The 18,753-nt window shown below is 45.0% G+C and overlaps 1 protein-coding gene across 1 annotated transcript; it reads right to left on the bottom strand.

Annotated features, from left to right (window-relative positions):
- Positions 1–13,949: 13,949 nt before the first annotated feature.
- Positions 13,950–14,663, bottom strand: LOC120684914 (putrescine hydroxycinnamoyltransferase 1-like). The gene has a single exon (XM_039966776.1). It carries the CDS (start codon positions 14,661–14,663, stop codon positions 13,950–13,952), a length of 714 nt encoding a protein of 237 aa, XP_039822710.1.
- Between the last annotated feature and the right edge of the window lie 4,090 nt (positions 14,664–18,753).

Genomic DNA, 18,753 nt, shown 5'->3' with positions numbered 1-18,753 from the left:
GTTGTTATGCTCAAAAAAATCTAAATTTATTTTTGAAGTCTTATTTTGGTTCTATAATCATGCCTGCAAAGTTTGAGCTATTGTTACTAAGTATTGATTCAGTTAAAAATCATGTTTAGTATATCATGGTTTGGATTACTATTTGTGTTCAGAGTAAAATAAACCATATTTGACCATGATTTTTAGATATGTTCCTGGTAACATCACATATTTGCTATGATAAAAGTTTCATATGCAGTACTAATCATCTTGAACCTTGAATTAATATGCTAGCCCATGTAGAGTTAAATACATAATTACTTTATCTGGCAAAGATGATGCTTGATAATTTTTCTGGAACATATTTAGGTCATATAAAGTATCTGGTAAAAATTTGAGAACCATTTCTCTGATATATCTCTCTGTAGAATTAATCTTAGTCAATAGCTTGCTGATTTTGTTCATTTTATAACCTCTGATGCTTAAGGAGATAAAACCTAAAAATTTTACAATACTGAGTAGATGATATATAGATGCTTCAGTAAAATTATTAGCACCATAAACCATGTTAATTTTTCTGTGCAAAATAATGAAGTATTCATAGTAATATGTTTGCATGGATTTGCATGATTAAATGCTCCATGGTTAGATGCTGGAATTTACTCAATAGATGCACGATTACCTGCTCTATTCTACATTAATTTTTTATCAATAGCTTATGAGTATAATTGCTGTTATGAAATTGTGAAATCATGCTATGTTTTTAATGCTGAAAATGAAAACCAACCCACACACCCATTCATGAAGAAACATAGTAATAAATACTACTCCATAAATGACTGCACAGTAAATAAGTTCACAAAGATCATCTCTAAGTTATTTTGTTGGATGACAACTTTATCGTGATGGAAAGAAATCATTTATCATTTTATAACTCATTAATCTTGCATTGCAATATAGAAACGGTTAATCTTGCTGACGGCGAATACGAATTGGTGCCCGCGAACTCTCGTGTTGATCAGGAGGCTAATCTGAATTTCACTAACTTAGCTCAAGACCTGTGCCAAGCCCCAGAAATTTCTTTGCTTAATAGTGCCCAAGAAGGCAAGCTCCGGTGCATAATCCCATTATTTTCAGAGTTATTATTCATCTAACTATTCATATTGTGTTGTAATAATTTTATTTCTGCATTTAAGTTTTCTAGGCGTTGATCGAAAACCTTAGATGCATGATCCCTAGGTACCTATGTTTGATATCCGGATCTTTTTATCGACTAGTTGCCCCGCTAATTAGGAACGGTAGAAGTCGAGGGGTTTCCTACCTCTCGCGAGCATATAGGAATTTTACTGACTTTAAATTCCTACTGAAATATAAGGACAACGGGCGGGGTTGTGTAGTTGTGATACCCCGTCAGTGTAGTCAAAATTTGCTAAGGTCGTGGTGTGTGGCTCATTTCGTTAAGCGTTTGAAAGTACTAGCCACATACCGAGAAATATGGTAATCGGTAAGCTTAAGTACCTGATTGGACCAGCAAGAGGAACGATCTCGCTCCCCCTTGGTAGAAGTAGGTTTATTTTTGTCCAGACGTACGGGTGTAGAGTGTCGGACTCTGTAGTCAGGGGTGGTGTTCCGGATCCACGACCTGGAAAGAAAGGGGAAAAGTAGCGTGGGCGGAAGCGAAGTCGATCCCCATGCGTGTGGTCTAGGTTCCCTTGGCCAGGTTGAAATTCGATTCAGAATCGTCCGCCTCTCACGGCGTGAGATTGCTTAATGTTTTCGGTTACACAGAGTAACAAGTGGAACAAATGTGGATAATACTGCTGTATGATTAATTGGTTGCTCTACCATGTTTGAGTAGAGATAGTTGCACACTTAGAATGGTTAATCCAACGAGAATATGGCAAAGTAAAATCTGAAAGCAAGGATCAACACTGAGTGGCATTTTTGGCAAAACAAACCCCACAAACCAAAAAGCCTTGCATGTCTAGTTATCAGACTAAGTTATATCCGGTGACGTGTAAGTCTTGCTGAGTATTAGTATACTCAGCCTTGCTTGTGGCACTATTTTTAGGTACTAACTTCAAGGATATGATTGCGAGTCTTACTTGGCCTTGTACTTTGCCTCCGGGCTGATCTGTTGAGTGGGATGGTCCTTCAGCCGGTGCTGACCACCCTCCCGCTGAGTGACGCCTTCGTACGGGCTTTATCGATGCGTCACATCTTTTCACTAGTTATCTTTTACTGCTTCCACTGAAACAATGAGACTTGAATAATTTGAGTAGTTGAACTCTGTAGTACTTTACTATTCTGAACTTGGTTTGTAATAAATTTATCTTCCGCTGCAATCACTCTGAGATGTATGAGATGTTCTGTGTTGTAATCTCTGGGCTCACCTTCGTGTGAGTGTTGTCTGCGCGATCCTGGAATAGCGTGGTTTTTTATCGAGGCTTCACTCGAGGAACTACTAGTGCGTGCCGATTTGGGTCGGAGTTGCCTAGCAACGAAGATCAATGCACCCGGGCCCAGTTAGTTTGGGTGGTTCCGCCACAGCCGGCGACAGGAGCCGCCGGGATCCCGCCGGCGCCACCTGCCCATCCCCTTCCCCTATTTTGGGCCGGCCAAGGGCCTTTTTGCAGTGGTTAAATTGTTTCTAAGGGTCTTTTTGTAAGAATTCAAGTTCTTTTCTTTGTGAGTTTTGAAAATGCATAGTAAATTGTATAAAAATCAGAAAAATGCAAAATTAGTTTTGTTATTCTCCTTGCGTTTAGCTCTATGTGATAATACTATGAGTTTGCTATGAAAGTTTGTGTGGCAAGTTTTAAAATTAGGAGTAAGAAATAGCTCTTTTTAACCATTTACCATGTATGGAAATTCTTTTAGTGAGCTTTGAGCCACGAGCTTTTGAACTACAGTCAGCTTTTTATGATCTTTTAAAACTCATTTTTGGACTTTAAATTATGCTTTTCCAAGGAATCCTTCTTTAGGTGTTGTTAAATAAATCCTTTCTATAAATTATTTCAAAAACCTTTCTCCATGTTATTTTGAGTAGTTGAAGTACCTAACATGGATGAATTGAAATGTTTGATTGAGCAAATCCATAATCTTTTTCGTGAAGGAAAGCTATACTCAAGTATAGTACCTTACTTTTTGCAACTATTGCATTACATATAGAAATCACCCCGTTAGCCGACGGAACATACGAGCTTACTCAGGAACCAGACGGGGATTTTTCTGAAGCCCAGGCTAATATTGTTGAACTAACTGAAGCTCCGAACTCGGATTCGGAAGATCCAAAGTCTACTGACTTTATCGACATCAATACAGGCAAGCCCCGATACATACTCCCATTGTTTTTAAATTATATAATTTAGCACTGTCTTCTTGTGCATTTAAGTTATTGGAGTTGAATGAAAACTTAGATGCATAATTCTAGGTACCTATTGTTTGAATACTAGAACTAAGTCTGTTTAGATGCCCTGCTAAAAGGACCAGTAAAAGTCGAGTGATTGCCTGTCACTCGCGAGATTTATAGGAGTTGATTGTTTACTTCTTGCAATCACTATAAGGACCATGGACGGATTTGGTCAATAGCTTCATTGTAATCCGTCTGTGTTGATAATTTGTTAAGGCCGCAGTGTGTAGTAGCGGTGGTTAAGCATTTGAAAGTACTAGCCACATGCCGTAAATATGGTACGCGTCAAGCCTAGTAACTGATCGGCCCAGTAAATGGACATACCCCCCCCCCACTCTCTTTCAGAGATAGGAAGATATATATTATTAAGAGTCAAGTTATGTTGCAACAATCACGGGTGCAGAGAAGTGCGGTTCTCTGTAGTCGGGGAGAGTGACCCTGATCCATGAACTGGAATGAAAAGCCAAAGGTTGCTTGGGAGTGACTCGACGGTACTCCAAGTGTGTGTGCTAGGTTTATCCTTGCAAGATTAGAATTCGATTCAGAATCGTCCGCTTCTCACGATGTTTGGGACTGCTTAATCCCTTTGCTACATAGAGTAAGAAGAGGAACAAGATTGATTCTAAATATGTTGGATGAAGTTAATTCTTCTACCATGTTTGCTTAGATAGGTGCACACCTAAAATGGTTAATATAACTAGAATTTGACAGCTAAAATTTGAAATTAAGGACCTACTCTTTGTGACTTTTCAGCAAAAGTAAACCCCAAGCCTTTTTGAACTAGCATGTCTAGTTAAAGAGCTACTGTATCGGATCAGTCTTGCTGAGTATTAGTATACTCAGGCTTTTGGTGAAATTGTTTTCAGGGATGACTTTGGAAGATCCAAACACTTGTCCAACTTGGCTTAGTGTTCTACCTTCTGGCTGGTCTATGCAATGGGAACCATATTCGACCAGGAATGACTCAGAGGAATGATGTCATGATCGGGCTTATCATGGAATCTACCTTTCGACATTTGTACATAGATGTGTTTCTTTTATACTGTAGAACTTCTAAAGTAAGCATAGCTTACTTTTACCTCTTTTCTTTCAATAAGTTGTAAAAAGCTAGATCTTTAGTGTACTAGCTCCAAAACTTTGTTATAAATTACACCTCTTATCTATGTGATGTAAAATATTGTGGAATTGTTGTATCTCTGACTCGCCTTCTTGTTACGATCGGATATTCAGTGGTTTTATCGGGATTTTACCCGACAGACCAATACTTATACCAATTAAGATGCGCTTTGATAATTAGTGCACTTGATCTGGTGTAATTCAGACTGGTTCTGCCACATATACTCTCACGGATCGGTCGAGTGGATTCTAAGCTTGCCGACTGCATAAAACTGGCTAAAGGCACTGTGCAAAACATAAAGCAGAAATCGGGAGGAGGAATCTGCGGGGGATCTGGTGAGACAAACCCCCGGCTTGTTCGGATGGGACCGTCTATCTCTAGGATACCTCAGAACCCTTCACCGAAACCTGCTCATATTCGGACTCCTGAACCAGCCGAGTCCCAGCTCGATCAGGATTTCGATCAAATCATGAACAATCTCGACAACTTCGAACCATTCGACTATCTCAAAGATTGGTCAGATAACATCGACTTGTTTATGGATGCCATGGCCAATCCACCCCAACATACTGATGCCCTTTGGGAACTGGCCAAGCTTAAAAAGGGAAAGGCCAAAGCTCCAAAACAACCCAGCGAATCAATTTTCGATATACCCTGGATCAAAGAGCCTGAAGGGATGACTCCTACTCAATCATGGCTACATTGGATGAACGAAAACGCCCTCCATGTAGAGATGGGCATCCCGCTTCTCGCTCACCCAAAGAACATGTATTCTAAAATCGGTGGACTAACCGACTCCGAATCCTAGTACTCTTCCAACTCGGAGGACGAACTGGATGACCTAATCTAGTTTAGTAAACAAGTCGAGTCCCACTCGGCTAACAAGTCCAAGTCCGACCAAGACTCACTCCCTAACTTGGTCATATATGCAACGCCGCAAGGACGGACAGTGCACCTGAGGAAGACACAAGATCCCAGTACCTCTGGCTCGCAGCCAACGGATCTGCCCTTCCAACAATGCACTCCGCTAGACCCGTCCTCAAGCAAACAAGACCAAGTAATCCAAGATCTTTTCCGTGAAATCCTCATGGTTTGCATCTCTGAAGTCCAGGAACCTGAGGGTGATCCCACGGAACGTCTCAACCTCGACGACTACAACTCTGAAGATTTTGACGGGTACCTCTCCGACAACATGGAAACTACTCCACCCACAATCACAGAGGCCCAACCTACTACCAAGCAAGATCCACCTGCACCTCCTCCAGCAGTGACATTCACTGTGCAATTGGAAGAGCAACACCCAGTAGAAGATCTTTACGAGCGTCGTCTCCTGCTTAACCAAAAGAGGGCGTTCAGGCGGCAGCGCCTCGCAAACAGCCAGCAGGAACAGCAGGGTGACATCTACGACTACTCCAACTGCGACCTTCGCAATGTGATCAACATTGGTCGCGATGCTCACAATGTCGTCATCTCAAGGAGAAAGGAGCGCGAGGAAGTCGAGGCTTACAACCCTTCTTCCAACTACCGCATCCCACCAAAGGCTTCTACGTACTTCAAAAAGTACAAGCCGGTAAACACCCATCATCAGGGTAAACCATGCACCCCACATCATGGAGAAACATCTCTTGGTGGAGCCAGGATCAACAAGGCTCTACTACACAAGTGCTTCATCCACCCGAAGAGCTCTCACAGCATCTTCGAGTGCAACTCACTCTGCAAGGCCCTTGGGGCACCTCTCCTGAAGGAGACATTACCAAAAATCTAGTCGACCACTGTATCGACTAGTTCTACCTTCGAATAAACTTATTCAGTTATGTAAACCATTGCTCGTGTCTAACGAGCAAGGGGTAGGTCCTAAGAGTCAGAGTCTGTCACTTTACAATTACTGTAATTTCGACAAATCCAAATAAAAGTTGATTTCTTTCATAAATCGACTACTTGGCTCTCGCTCATATGGCCAATACTCCATCTTGAAAGCTATGCTCAACATTTGAGCAGCTTTCAAGTAGTCTTCATGGTTTGCTTCGAGTGATTTTATGACATTTTCATCTTGGGTAACCCGACGGGGTTCATCCTAACAGACATGTCCTAAGAATCCCTCGTCCTCGGTTGAGGACACCTTACTTGCCCCGCTCGAGTAAGTTTTGGATACTCTTTCGCCATTTTCGTCTTGGATAACCCGACGGGGTTCATACCTAACAGACCTGCCCTAAGAGTTACTCCAGTCCTTGGTTAAAGGACACCCTACTCGCTGGCTCGAGTAGGTTTTGGATATCTTTTCGACATTTACGTCTTGGGCAACTCGACGGGGTTCGTACCTAATAGTTTTGTCTTAAAGATTACTCCAGTCCTTGGTTATAGGGCACCCTACTTGCTGGCTTGAATAGGTTTCGGATACTCTTTTGACATTTTCATCTTGGGCAACTCGACGTGGTTCGTAACTAACAGACTTGTCTTAAAAGTTACTCCAGCCCTCAGTTGAGGACACCTTACTCACCTCGCTCGAGTAAGTTTTGGATATCCTTTCGATATTTACGTCTTGGATAACCCGACAGGGTTCATACCTAACAGTTCTGTCTTAAGGATTACTCCAGTCCTTGGTTAAAGGACACCCTACTTGCTGGCTCGAGTAGGTTTCGAATACTCTTTTGACATTTTCATCTTGGGCAACTTGACGGGGTTCATACCTAACAGACTTGTCTTAAGAGTTACTCCAGTCCTCGGTTGAGGACACCTTACTTGCCTCATTCGAGTAAGTTTTGGATATCCTTTCGACATTTACGTCTTGGATAACCTGACGGGGTTCATACGCAATAATTCTGTCTTAAGGATTACTCCAGTCCTTGCTTAAAGGGCACCCTACTTGCTGGCTCGAGTAGGTTCTGGATATTCTTCCGACATTTTCATCTTGGGTAACTCGACGGGGTTCGTACCTAACAGACTTGTCCGAAGAGTTACTCCAGTCCTTGGGTGGGACATCTTACTCGCCTTGCTCGAGTAAGTTTGGAATATTTCTAGAATATTTACGTCTTGGTTAACTCGACAGAGTTCAATCCTAACAGTTCTATTCTAGAAATTAATCTAGTCCTGTTATAGGACATACTACTCGATAGATTGAGTAGTCTGGGATACCTCCATAAATAGTTGTATGCTACCGGGGTGACCAAGCAAGGTCTATCCTAACTGGTCAACTATGAAAATCCCTCAAGGAGCATAAACAAATTCTTGATACTCTAAAATAGGTTGACACAAGCCTCTTGCTTAGATTACCAAGGAAGCTTCAACTACGGAATCTTTTTGCCTCGAGTACTTGTCGGGTGCTACTCGCTTGCTCAAGGCACATAAAAAGTTCTATTTGTAGAGGACCCCCTCCAAACATCGACACCTAAGGCAGTACAAACAACCACACAGGACGTAGGATATTACGCAACTCGCAGCCCGAACCTGTCTAAATCTTTGTGTTCCTTGCACCATCGAGTTCCAGAGCAGTCGATCCCTACCTACAAACCTTACTGCTAAGGGTATCCCTGAGTAGGCTTGGCGGTAAACGTCGACACCTACCATCCCGATTTAGTTGACCGGGACAGGCAATGTAGTGCTCCCACGTGTACGCCGGCTCTATGGATCCACAAAATGACACCATACCTGGGAAGAGTTGCCTGCACAAAAGACCCAAGATGCCATTGGGAAGGCGTTTGTGACTGCCTAGAGCAACCCAAGTCCATCCCATGCACAAGCATCGGATTACATGTAAGTTTAGTATTAGTTTCAACTATGTTAATGAAAAAAGTAGTGATAACATGTAAAGTTACTTTTTTCCACTGGACCGAATGAACAGGCATCTCTCCAAAGGTATCGGTCGCCGAGGGAGAGTCAAGGGACCTCGTAACCAGACAGTTCTCTCGCTGGTGGAAGCAAAACCCACTGCCTCCTCCTCCTCCCCCCTCCTCCTCCTCCTCCTTCTCATCCTTCTCCTCCTCCTAGTCTCGCTCGGCCTGTGCCGCCTCCTCCTCACCAGAGTTGTGAGCGGAAGGTATGTCATCCTCCTCAGAGGACGACGAACCTACAGGCGACGGTACCCTCGCAACACCCTTCCCTCGACCTCTGCCTCTCACTCGAGTCCTACTAGAGCCCTCAGCTGCAGGTGAACGTGACCCCGCAATAGCCTTCCGCCAACCCCTGCCTCTCCCTCGAGGCCTGCTAGAGTCCTCAGCTGCATCGGACCCTATGCCGTAAAGCGCCGACACGGACCTCATCACACCATAGCCCGCCATCTTCACTCAATCACCTGCAATTGAAGAGAGTAAACCAATGAGACAATGTATTAGAAATTAAATAGTACAACTAGTAAAAAAATAGTATGGATCATAATTGTATAAGAAATCAAATAGTACAACAAGGAAAATAATTAGTATGGATCATACATGTATTAGAAATAATCATCATAATCAGGATTAGCTGGGTCATATGTCTCATCATCACTATCATGCGTGTCCCAATAATCAAGCTCGTGCTCCGATGGAGGAATGTTGTCATCACTGTCATTGCCTAAATGTAATTGCTCAAGTCATTCTAAGTCCTTTGCATTATGAACCTCATCTCCGGCGTCCTCTTGAACAACTCTTTCATTGCTAGTTCCATTCCGATCACTCTGGTTAAGTCTATCTCAAAACTCCCTTCTAGCCCATCTTCTTGGAAGAACTCTCCATCATATGTGTTTGGGTCTATGTTTTAATCTTCATTGTTCGGGACAGGTACTTTACCATGTGGCGATACCTTGTACACAACATCCCAACCCTTGAGATTATTGTCGGTTTGGCACGGGTACGAGAGATAATAAACTTGTGTGGCTTGTTGAGCTACAATATAGACATCATCTCCTGGTAAGATGGATGACTTTTGAATTTCAACTAGCCCAAGATTAGCTAGATTGTATCGAGTTCCATTTTTTGTGCCATGTCATCTGTTTTGCAGATTCCTCGGTCATGAAAAGCTGTTGGATCCTCTGAATGGGCGGAAGGTACTGTAGGATTTTCACGGGGACTGTGAGCTGCCTCTTCTAACCATCACCAGAGTCTACCTCCACGAACCTTGAGGATCTACACTTTGGACAGTATTTTGTTTCCACATGTTATTTCCTAAATAAGATGCAACCATTGGGATAAGCATGTATCTGCTCATATGGCATCTTAAGTGCACGAATGAGTTTTTGTGCCTCATACATGCTCTTTGGCAGGATGTGACCTTCCAAAAGTAGGCTGCCAATAACTATCAACAATACATCAAAGGCGTCTCGATCTAGGTTAAACTGGGACTTCACGGCCATTAGGCGCGCAATGTCATCCAGTTTAGAAACCTTGGTGTGCCCGTGTAGGGGTTGCTGTGCCGCAAACAACATGTCGTAATACGCCTTTGCCGTTGCCTCGGGCTCCTCCTCCCTACGTCCTTCATCGAAGTGTACTTCATGATAGTCATCTAACATGTCTCCCACCCCAGCATCAGCATCACAATCCTCGATGCGTTGTCTAACGACCTCGTCTCTCATACGATCAGCTTCTCCATGGTACGTCCACCGGGTATAGTCTGCCGTAAAGCCATTCTTGTAAAGATGTTTACCCATGACCTCCTTTGTTTGTCGATGCTTGTTTGCACAATAGCTGCAGGGACACCAATTGGTACACGCTCCTTAAGCCTTGGCAAATGCTCGATCCAAGAAAGCATTGGTATTCTCAATCCATTCATCACTCCAGTCACCCTGACGGGACCAGCCCGTGTACATCCATTCATGGTCATCCATCCTCTAACATGCATATCAGTGAGTGTATAAAAGTCAATTGCCTCTACACGATGTCCACACTATCTAATAGGTGAAGATAGGTCATAATCCCACACGAGGATGCGCAGACGATATTAGTTTCCAGAGGCTACACCGATCTGAGACAGAATTCTGGCAGCATCTCCCCGTTGTTCTCCAAATACACGTCTTGGCTAGGAGATTGTGTATCCGGAGAACAATAGGGAGATGATGCCGAAACGCTATCTCCAATCGGAGTAGCCCCTGGAAACTAATATGTCATCTATGCATCATCGGACTGTCCAAAAAATGTGGACAATTCGAAAGAGATACGGTCATAGATATGCAAAGATCTGCATATTTCCAACTGTATCTCTTTCAAATGGGAGACGCCTAACTGGGTTACGTGGTGTACGAACAGGATACAGAAAGAGAGTGTTCTGCACGTGCTAACCTACAAGCTTGACGACGGCTTGCGGCAAAGTGAACGAGTCGAGGACGGTGGAATAGCCTCCCTTGCTTAAAAAAAGAACAAAACGGTGTCAAATAGTGAATACAAAACAAGTATCAGCAGCAGGCGTAGATGAGCATAATGAGGATTTTTCATGAATTGTTCGCATGAAAGATCACACCACCGCAGCATGAGATACAAAAGTGGAAAAAAAATATAACAACTTCAGTGCAAAGCAGGGTTATTAGAAAAAAAATATTCATCTAAACTCAACAGTGGCACATATATCCTAAATAAATCATGACAATGATAAATAGTGGCACATATATGCAACTAATTAACATATGGTTCCAACTACTAGAGATATATCATGGCATCATCTACAGTTTAAGTTATTTGCATATGGAACAAAGATATGCATGCTCTATACATAAAGAGAGTTAGTTCCATTTTAAGTGATTTGCATGCTCTATACAAATATGGCTTATAGAATAATCTATTCATTTGGAGTGGACACAGCATGTTTAATGTAGCTATTTTTTTAAATGAAATGTTTAATGTAGTTGTTCCTAGTCAGTTGCACCTGCATAGTCAATTCGGTCATTTGGACGAATAAACGGATGGTCCAGAGAACATGGTCTACAGCGTAGGTATGTTGAGCAATATACTATACTATTCCAGCACACTAGCTAGCAGGTATAGGGAAGTTGCATTGTTAGGTCCCTGCTGGATCAGTTCAATCAAAATTATACTATTCTGAATACTCTGAATACTTCAGCACACTAGCTAGCAGGTATAGGGAAGAAGCAACAACCTTAGGTATTTAGCTTGCTTATGGTGGAAGGCAGGAGAAATCAAGCTAGGACCAGCAGACAAATGCCCAAAATAAGGTCGATTCTGAGGCAAACATGTACCCAGCAAATAGAATCTTATAATAGATTGATTCTTAAGTGTAGAGCATAGAGTAAATCAATGAACATTCTGTAGCTCCATCACTCACTTTGGAGGTCGAGGCCCTGCTCCCAGTCGAGGAGCAGCGGGTCGTTGAGGTGAAGCTCCAGGCTCGCTGATGAGGAGCTCCTGGTGGCCTTCGGACTCTTCTTCCAGGTGACCTCGAACTCGGACGACGAGTTATCACACCCTCCACATATGATATCATGGTATCATGACAAATCTTATGATTTTCGGACTTCATTTGTTTTTTATAAAATTTAAAATCTATTCGGCCTTATGTTCATGGTCATATTTCATGTACAAGATATTCAAATTTTCCTTTCAAATCTTCGACAGTGACTCAAATTTGACTCAATAATATGAATATCAATTTCCATTCATTATAGTACATTATTCCAAAAACTTGCAGTACGTACAACTTTGAATTTTTCCAAGAATAGTCTTTTAATGAAAGAAATTGACCAAATATAGAAAATATAAGGAAAAATATACCAAATTTTAATATGTTGTGAATCTTATCGTGTGGGAACAGACATAAAAAATTGAAAGGTGGAAGAAAAAGTTATGTTAAATGTTTGCCGAGTGTGACTGCGTGACACTCGGCAAAGAAGCGTATTTGCCGAGTGTATCCATGGGGCGCTCGGCAAAGAAGTGTATTTGCCGAGTGTATCACGGCCGGCACTGTACCGTAACCAGGCGTCGTGGGGTGACGCGGTTTGCCAAGTGCCCCCTAGTAGACACTCGGTGAACACGCCTCTTTTGCCGAGTGCCCCCGGGTAGACACTCATTTGCCGAGTGTTTTTTTTTTCGCCGAGTGTATTCCTTCTCACACTCGGCAAATAGGAAGTTTGCTGAGTGCCCGTATTTATGCACTCGGCAAACTCTCTGACACTCGGCGTATGACCGGTTCCGGTAGTGACTCGTGTGTAATTGGTTTTGGTAAGGAGCGGCCAGTTCGGTCCGCCTCCGAACTCACGGATGACACGCTCGACGACGACCTCCTTTTCCTTCCCATTGCCACCAGCTCCATTGCCTTTCTTCGAGGGAGAGCTAGGAGGGGTCTCCTTGCCGGTCGTCAAGCCTTCATTCGACATGAGGGTGAAGCGGATGGCTGGATCGCGATTCCAATGACATTAGCGTGTCACGATCGACTCTAGGCCTCCCTCTCACAACCGGCTCTGATCACCACGTGTTAGCTGTAGCTCTCAACTTACTCAAGAACAGAGGTAGAACACACGAGTATTTGCGCTGCAAGTGCAGCTTATCGGAATGTACTGCTCTCTTATTTATGCAGCAACAAGTAAAACAACAGGCTTAACAAGTTAACAGCCAACACTACTGGCCGTCGTGGCCCCTAACAATCTGGAGCACGTCCAGTGATTGGGACTTGAGAGCATCATGAAAACTAGGACACACCCAATAAAGAGTTAAAGACTAGGACTTTGAACTGACTCTTAACAAACTCTGACCGAGTTAGCTAACCAGCTATGCCTGACCAACTCTAACAGATAAAGGACTCGAGTCTAAACTACTGAACACATAGATACGGATTACTCTATCATGGGCAAAATCGTTCAGAGCCGACTGCACCCGACTTGCGGAGCAAACAGGCCAAGCTTGTCCGCCGTGAGAGGCTTGAAGACGCGCGGCTCGTCAGACTCCAGCGCCGCCGCGAGCTGCGGCCATCACCACCCGGGCTATCGACAATCTGCACGAACCCTGAACACAACCTCACGGTCCGCACGGACGTCGGCACCGCCATCACGGCCTGGCCGAAGCCGAAGTCCGTGTTGATCGGGAACGAGGTGAACGCCGTGACGATCACTGTCGGGCTTCCCAGGCCGATGGATGCCGTCGGGATGGGCTGTTCGGTCTTGTGCTCCTCGACCCAGTCCACCAGCTCCAGGAAGTGCTCGTCGTACGCCGGCGCCGTGATCGCGTCGCGCACCATGGCCGCCACGTCCGGCAGCGGCATCCGCAGGACCTCCTGCACGCTCGCCTCTCCGCCCACGAAGGTGATGACGTTGCCGAAGTAGTTGCGCACAGCAGCACGGAGCTCCGGCGCCGTGAGCCGCCGGCGCCCGTTTACCCACCATCCCATGCGGCAAGACGAGTCGGCTGTGCCCACGACGCCGGCCAGGGCCTTCCAGAGATAGGCAGACACTGCCTGGACGCGAGTCGCGCGCTCGCCGCCACGGCTCGCCGCCTCGCACAGCCGTGCGATGTCGGACGCCTCGATGTATTAGAAGCGGAGGACGGAGCTATGGTCGGCGGTGAGGCAATTAACCTGGCACCGGGCGTCCAACGGCGTGAACGCGGCGTCGAGGGAGGCACTGTAGGACGGCGGCGAGCGCGGGCGGAAGATCGAGCGGTCGTAGTTCGGCCGCCGGACCGCAGCGGGGAGCGTCCCCCCTGAGCGTGTGAACGCGGACCACGCGGAGACCAGAGAGCTCAGTGCGCACCCATCGACGACGACGTGATTGGTGCGCCACGCCACGGTGAAGCCGCCGCACGCGAAGGACACCACCTGCACCGACAGCGCCATGTCCTCGCCGTACGGCAGCTCGATCTTCTGTAATGACGGGCCCATTGCACCGTAGTCAAGGCTCCGCAGCATGACTCCAGCCTCCCCGACCACGAGCTCGGCGCCTTGGTTGCTGCAATGGACCACGGGGACGCCAGAGCTCGTGTTGTCCATCGCGATGCGGCCGGCTAGCGGGAAGAAATGGTTCAGGAAAGAAGGCAATCCGGCCTCGAAGGCAGCGACGACAGCGTCGAATTCACCAGCCGGCGGCTTGGCGTAGACACAGAACATGGAGACCTGTAAGATCCGTGCGATGATGTCGAGGTTGGACACGGTGACGACGTGATGCTTAATGGAGGTGTCGGAGGCCTTCACCAGGCGCCGGCTCACGACCCTGACATGCCAGTCGTTGCAAGCCTTAATGCTCGCCATTCTTCTTCTTACAGATTTGTGCCGTGTACTGGTGTGTTGGTTATGTGTGCCTAACTGCCTATGTAACTACTAGCTAGTAGGCTTGCTTTTATAACAAGTTTATACAGATCCACCGTGCAAGCAGAACTCATACGATACGAGTAGCAAACACACCATAAGGTCTTTCAGAGATCTGATTAAATGATGACAACGAGCTGCTGACGATCGATGTTCAGAGTAATGTTTATGACGTCAAAGGATCAGATCGGAGTATTGTGTCGACACAATGTTCAGGAAGTCAGACACTGTCAGTTTTCTGCTTTGCACAAATTACTTCTACGAGGTCATGGTCAATGAAAGTATACAAAGCTAACTAAAGTTAAGTTAGAGAGCTACTAAGCATAGTGCCTCAATATGTGCACATGTGATCTCGCAGTCCCATGACCCATGTGGTACTTTTCTTCATATTCACATCCTTCAATGTACATCTAGGAGCATCACTTTTATCCCACTACACCTCTGCTCCCTCTATTTTTATTTACAAGTCCTCACTACTGGAAACCCGACCTTTGCCGTATGCAAGCGGCTTTGCCGAGTGCCAAAAATCGTGCACTCGACAAAGAGGCCATTTACCCAGTGCCCGTGCCTTCAAGCACTCGGCAAACACGCGGCACCCGGCATAAACCTTTTTTTACCAAGTGCTAGTACTCGACAAAGATTAGGCACTCGACAAAGCCTCTTATCGCACACACTTGCACATCTTGATCAAGGTTTATGACTTGTTTCTCCATTGGATTCAGTTTTTGACTTAGTAAAATATGAGAAGCAAGTTTGCCTTTAAACCCTACATACCTACAGCTCCACCAAAAAGAAGCCTTAAGAGTAGGATGGAAAGAAAGGCACAAAAAATAGGCCTTGGTGAGGAATAATGCATAAATGAGCGATTCGAGAGATCATTGAGGAACTACACTTTTCTTTTCAAAAATTATATAAAACCTCTAGATTGACGGTTGAACAAAGGGGTAAGAAAGTGGCATTCTACAAGACCGTTCTGGCCCTCAACCGCCAAAGACAAGGTGATGTTATAAGCCCCATAGGAATATGGTGAAAGGTAAGAACAAGGCCAACTTATTCAAAATCAATGCAAGAAGCATTTGGTTGTGCCTTGGGTATATGTCAGGAATGCGACTTTGTAGCAACTCCTGATCAACAACCTAAGCCTAAATTTTGCTCGGGACAAGCAAAGGGATAGCTTTGGGAGTTGTTGACGGTCGTTAAGTGCTAATTCTGACCATCAACTAGACTCAATAATAATAGAAAACTATACGCCTTACTCGCATATTTGTATCACTAACCTAGTTCCACAGCTATTTTGGAGTTTACATGATCAAATGAGCAAGAGTGAAATACGACGAAAAAAAGATGAAAATGCCACGCAACTACACAGAAGGTTGCGCCCGGCGCTACGCCCTTACAAGGAGGGCCCACCTGGCAGGGCAAACGGAGCGCCACAGAAGATGCACGTTATGGTCAACACCAGGGCATGGACCATATTCGTACCCGGATCATCTGGCCTAACCATACTCGTCACACAACTCATGATAAATAGAAGCATGGATTGATAAACTATCGAAATAGTAAAGCAACCATGATCAAGCTCTATATTATGAATAGAGTACTGACAAGTAGAATACAGAGCCATACTGAGAGTCGAGGATCGCTCAACGATTCCGAGGATGATTTGATTCGCTAAAGGAAAACTAGCCTAGCTCCACTACCTATGCAAGGGAGCAAGAGAGAGTGGGTGTGTGCAATGGTTTGTGTGTGTGTGTGTGTGTTGAGAGGGGGGAGAGAGGGCCCTATTTATACTACTCAAGGTAGGTTCCCGCCAAATGCATACAAAGAAGGTAATCAGGTGCCTTGGCCGCGACTCATCGTCGAGATGCACCTGGACTGGTTGCCGGCTAGGTCGGCGGACACCTAGGGTCAGCCAGCACCACCTGGCATCAGCTCGTCCTTATCCTTCTCTGGTAGGCTAACATGTGGGCCCTAGTGTTGACCATGACGTGCATCTTCTTTGGCTCCCCCGTTTGCTCTACCAGGTAGGCCCTCCTTGTAAGGGAGTGACGCCGGATGCGATCTTCTGCATAGTTACGTGGCGTCTTTGTCGTATTTTCCTCTTATTTCACTCTTGCTCATCTGAAATCATGTAAACTCCAAAATAGTTGTGGAACTAGGTTAGTAATACAAATATGTGAGTAAGGCGTAGTGTTTTCTTTTATTATTGAGTCTAGTCGATGGTCAAATTTAGCACTTAACGACCGTCAACAACACCCCCAAGCTAGTGCTTTGCTCGTCCCTAGCAAAGTTTTAGACTTAGGTTGTTGATCAGGAGTTGCTACAATGTCGCATTCCTGACATATACCCAAGGAACAACAAATGCTTCTTACCTTGAATTTGAATAAGTTGGCCTTGTTCTCACCTTTCACCTTACTCCTATGTGGCTTATAGCATCACCTTGTCTCTAGCGGTTGAGGGCTAGAACAATCTTGTAGAGTACCACTTTCTTATACCTTTGTTCAACCGTCAATCCAGAGGTTTTATAGAATTTTTGAAAAGAAAAGTGTAGTTCCTAAATAATCTCTCGAATCATTCATCTATGCATTATTCCTTACTAAGGCCTATTTTTGTGCCTTTCTTTTCCATCCTACTCCTAAGGCTTCCTTTTGGTGGAGCTGTAGGTATGGAGGGTATAAACGCAAACTTGCTTCTCATATTTTGATAAGTCAAAAACTGGTTCCAAAGGAGAAACAAGTCATAAACCTTGATCAAGATGTGCAAGTGTGTGGATATTTTTGGTGGATGGTGGATGAACTCCTTTGTATGCACCATCTCTCTCTTGTTTCTTTTTCTGTTTCTTTGGATAGGGGCTATCTTTTTCTCTCTTTTCTTTTTTTTTGACATGCCTTGCGGGCATGTACCGTGCCTATCAGGGAGAAACTCCTCATAGGAGGAGATCTCAACGGCCATGTGGGTGCGACTAATGTAGGGTTCGAGCGAGTGCACGGGGGTTTTGGGTATGGTAGCAGGAGTCAAGAGGGGGAGGATGTTTTGAACTTCACGTTGGCCTACGACTTGTTGATAGCAAATGCCCTTTTTAGGAAGAGAGAATCCCATCTTGTGACCTTTCGTAGTGGAGGGAGGATAGACGGGAATGCTTAGATAGTACGGTGATACCTGGGGAGTGTGTTGTCCCTCAACACAAGCTTGTGCTGACGGACTTTTGTTTTCGGATACGTGTCCACCGGGACAAATGTGCCAAGATTACGAGAATGAAGTGGTGGAAGCTTAGAGGGGAAGTGGCGCAAATGTTTAAGGAGAGGATGCTAGGTGAGGGGCTTGCGAAGAAGGAGAAGATGCTGACGACGTGGCTAAAGATGGCAACATGTGTCCGGAAGGTGGCCTTAGAGGTGCTTGGCGTGAGTAGGGGAGGCAAATAGGAAGGGAAAGACACCTGTGTTAGAATGATGAGATGCAAAGGGCTATTAAGGAGAAGAAGGAATGTTCATGCACCTCCACCTTGACAAGAGTGCAGCCAACATCGAGGGCTATAAATTAGCGAAAAGGGCTGCAAAGCGAGCTGTGAGTGTAGCAAAGGGTAAGGCGTATGATGACCTGTATCAGCGGCTAGACACGAAGGAAGAGGAGAAGGACATTTATAGGATGGCTAGGATCCGCAAGCGGAAGACAAGGGACATCAACCAAATCAAATGCATCAAGGATGGGACAGATCGACTTCTTGTGAAGGATGAGGAGATCAAGGGAAGATGGCGAGAGTACTTCGACAAGTTTTTTAATGGGGAGAATGAGGGCACTGCCTTTTGAGCTAGATGATTCTTTTAACGATACCAACAGACGTTTTGTGAGGAGAATTCAAGAGCTAGAGATCGGGGAGGCTTTGAAGAGGATGAAGGGCGGTAAAGCAATGGGCCCTGATGGTATCCCCATTGAGGTGTGGAGATGCCTTGGTGATAGAGCAATAGTATGGTTAACTAAGCTTTTTAGCCACATTTTTCGGTCAAACAAGATGCCTGAAGAGTGGAGAAGAAGT

The sequence above is a fragment of the Panicum virgatum genome, chromosome 8N (assembly GCF_016808335.1).
Source record: "Panicum virgatum strain AP13 chromosome 8N, P.virgatum_v5, whole genome shotgun sequence".
NCBI lineage: Eukaryota > Viridiplantae > Streptophyta > Magnoliopsida > Poales > Poaceae > Panicum > Panicum virgatum.
The sequence above is the reverse complement of the archived record's forward strand: the minus strand, read 5'-3'. Positions and strand labels throughout refer to the sequence as shown.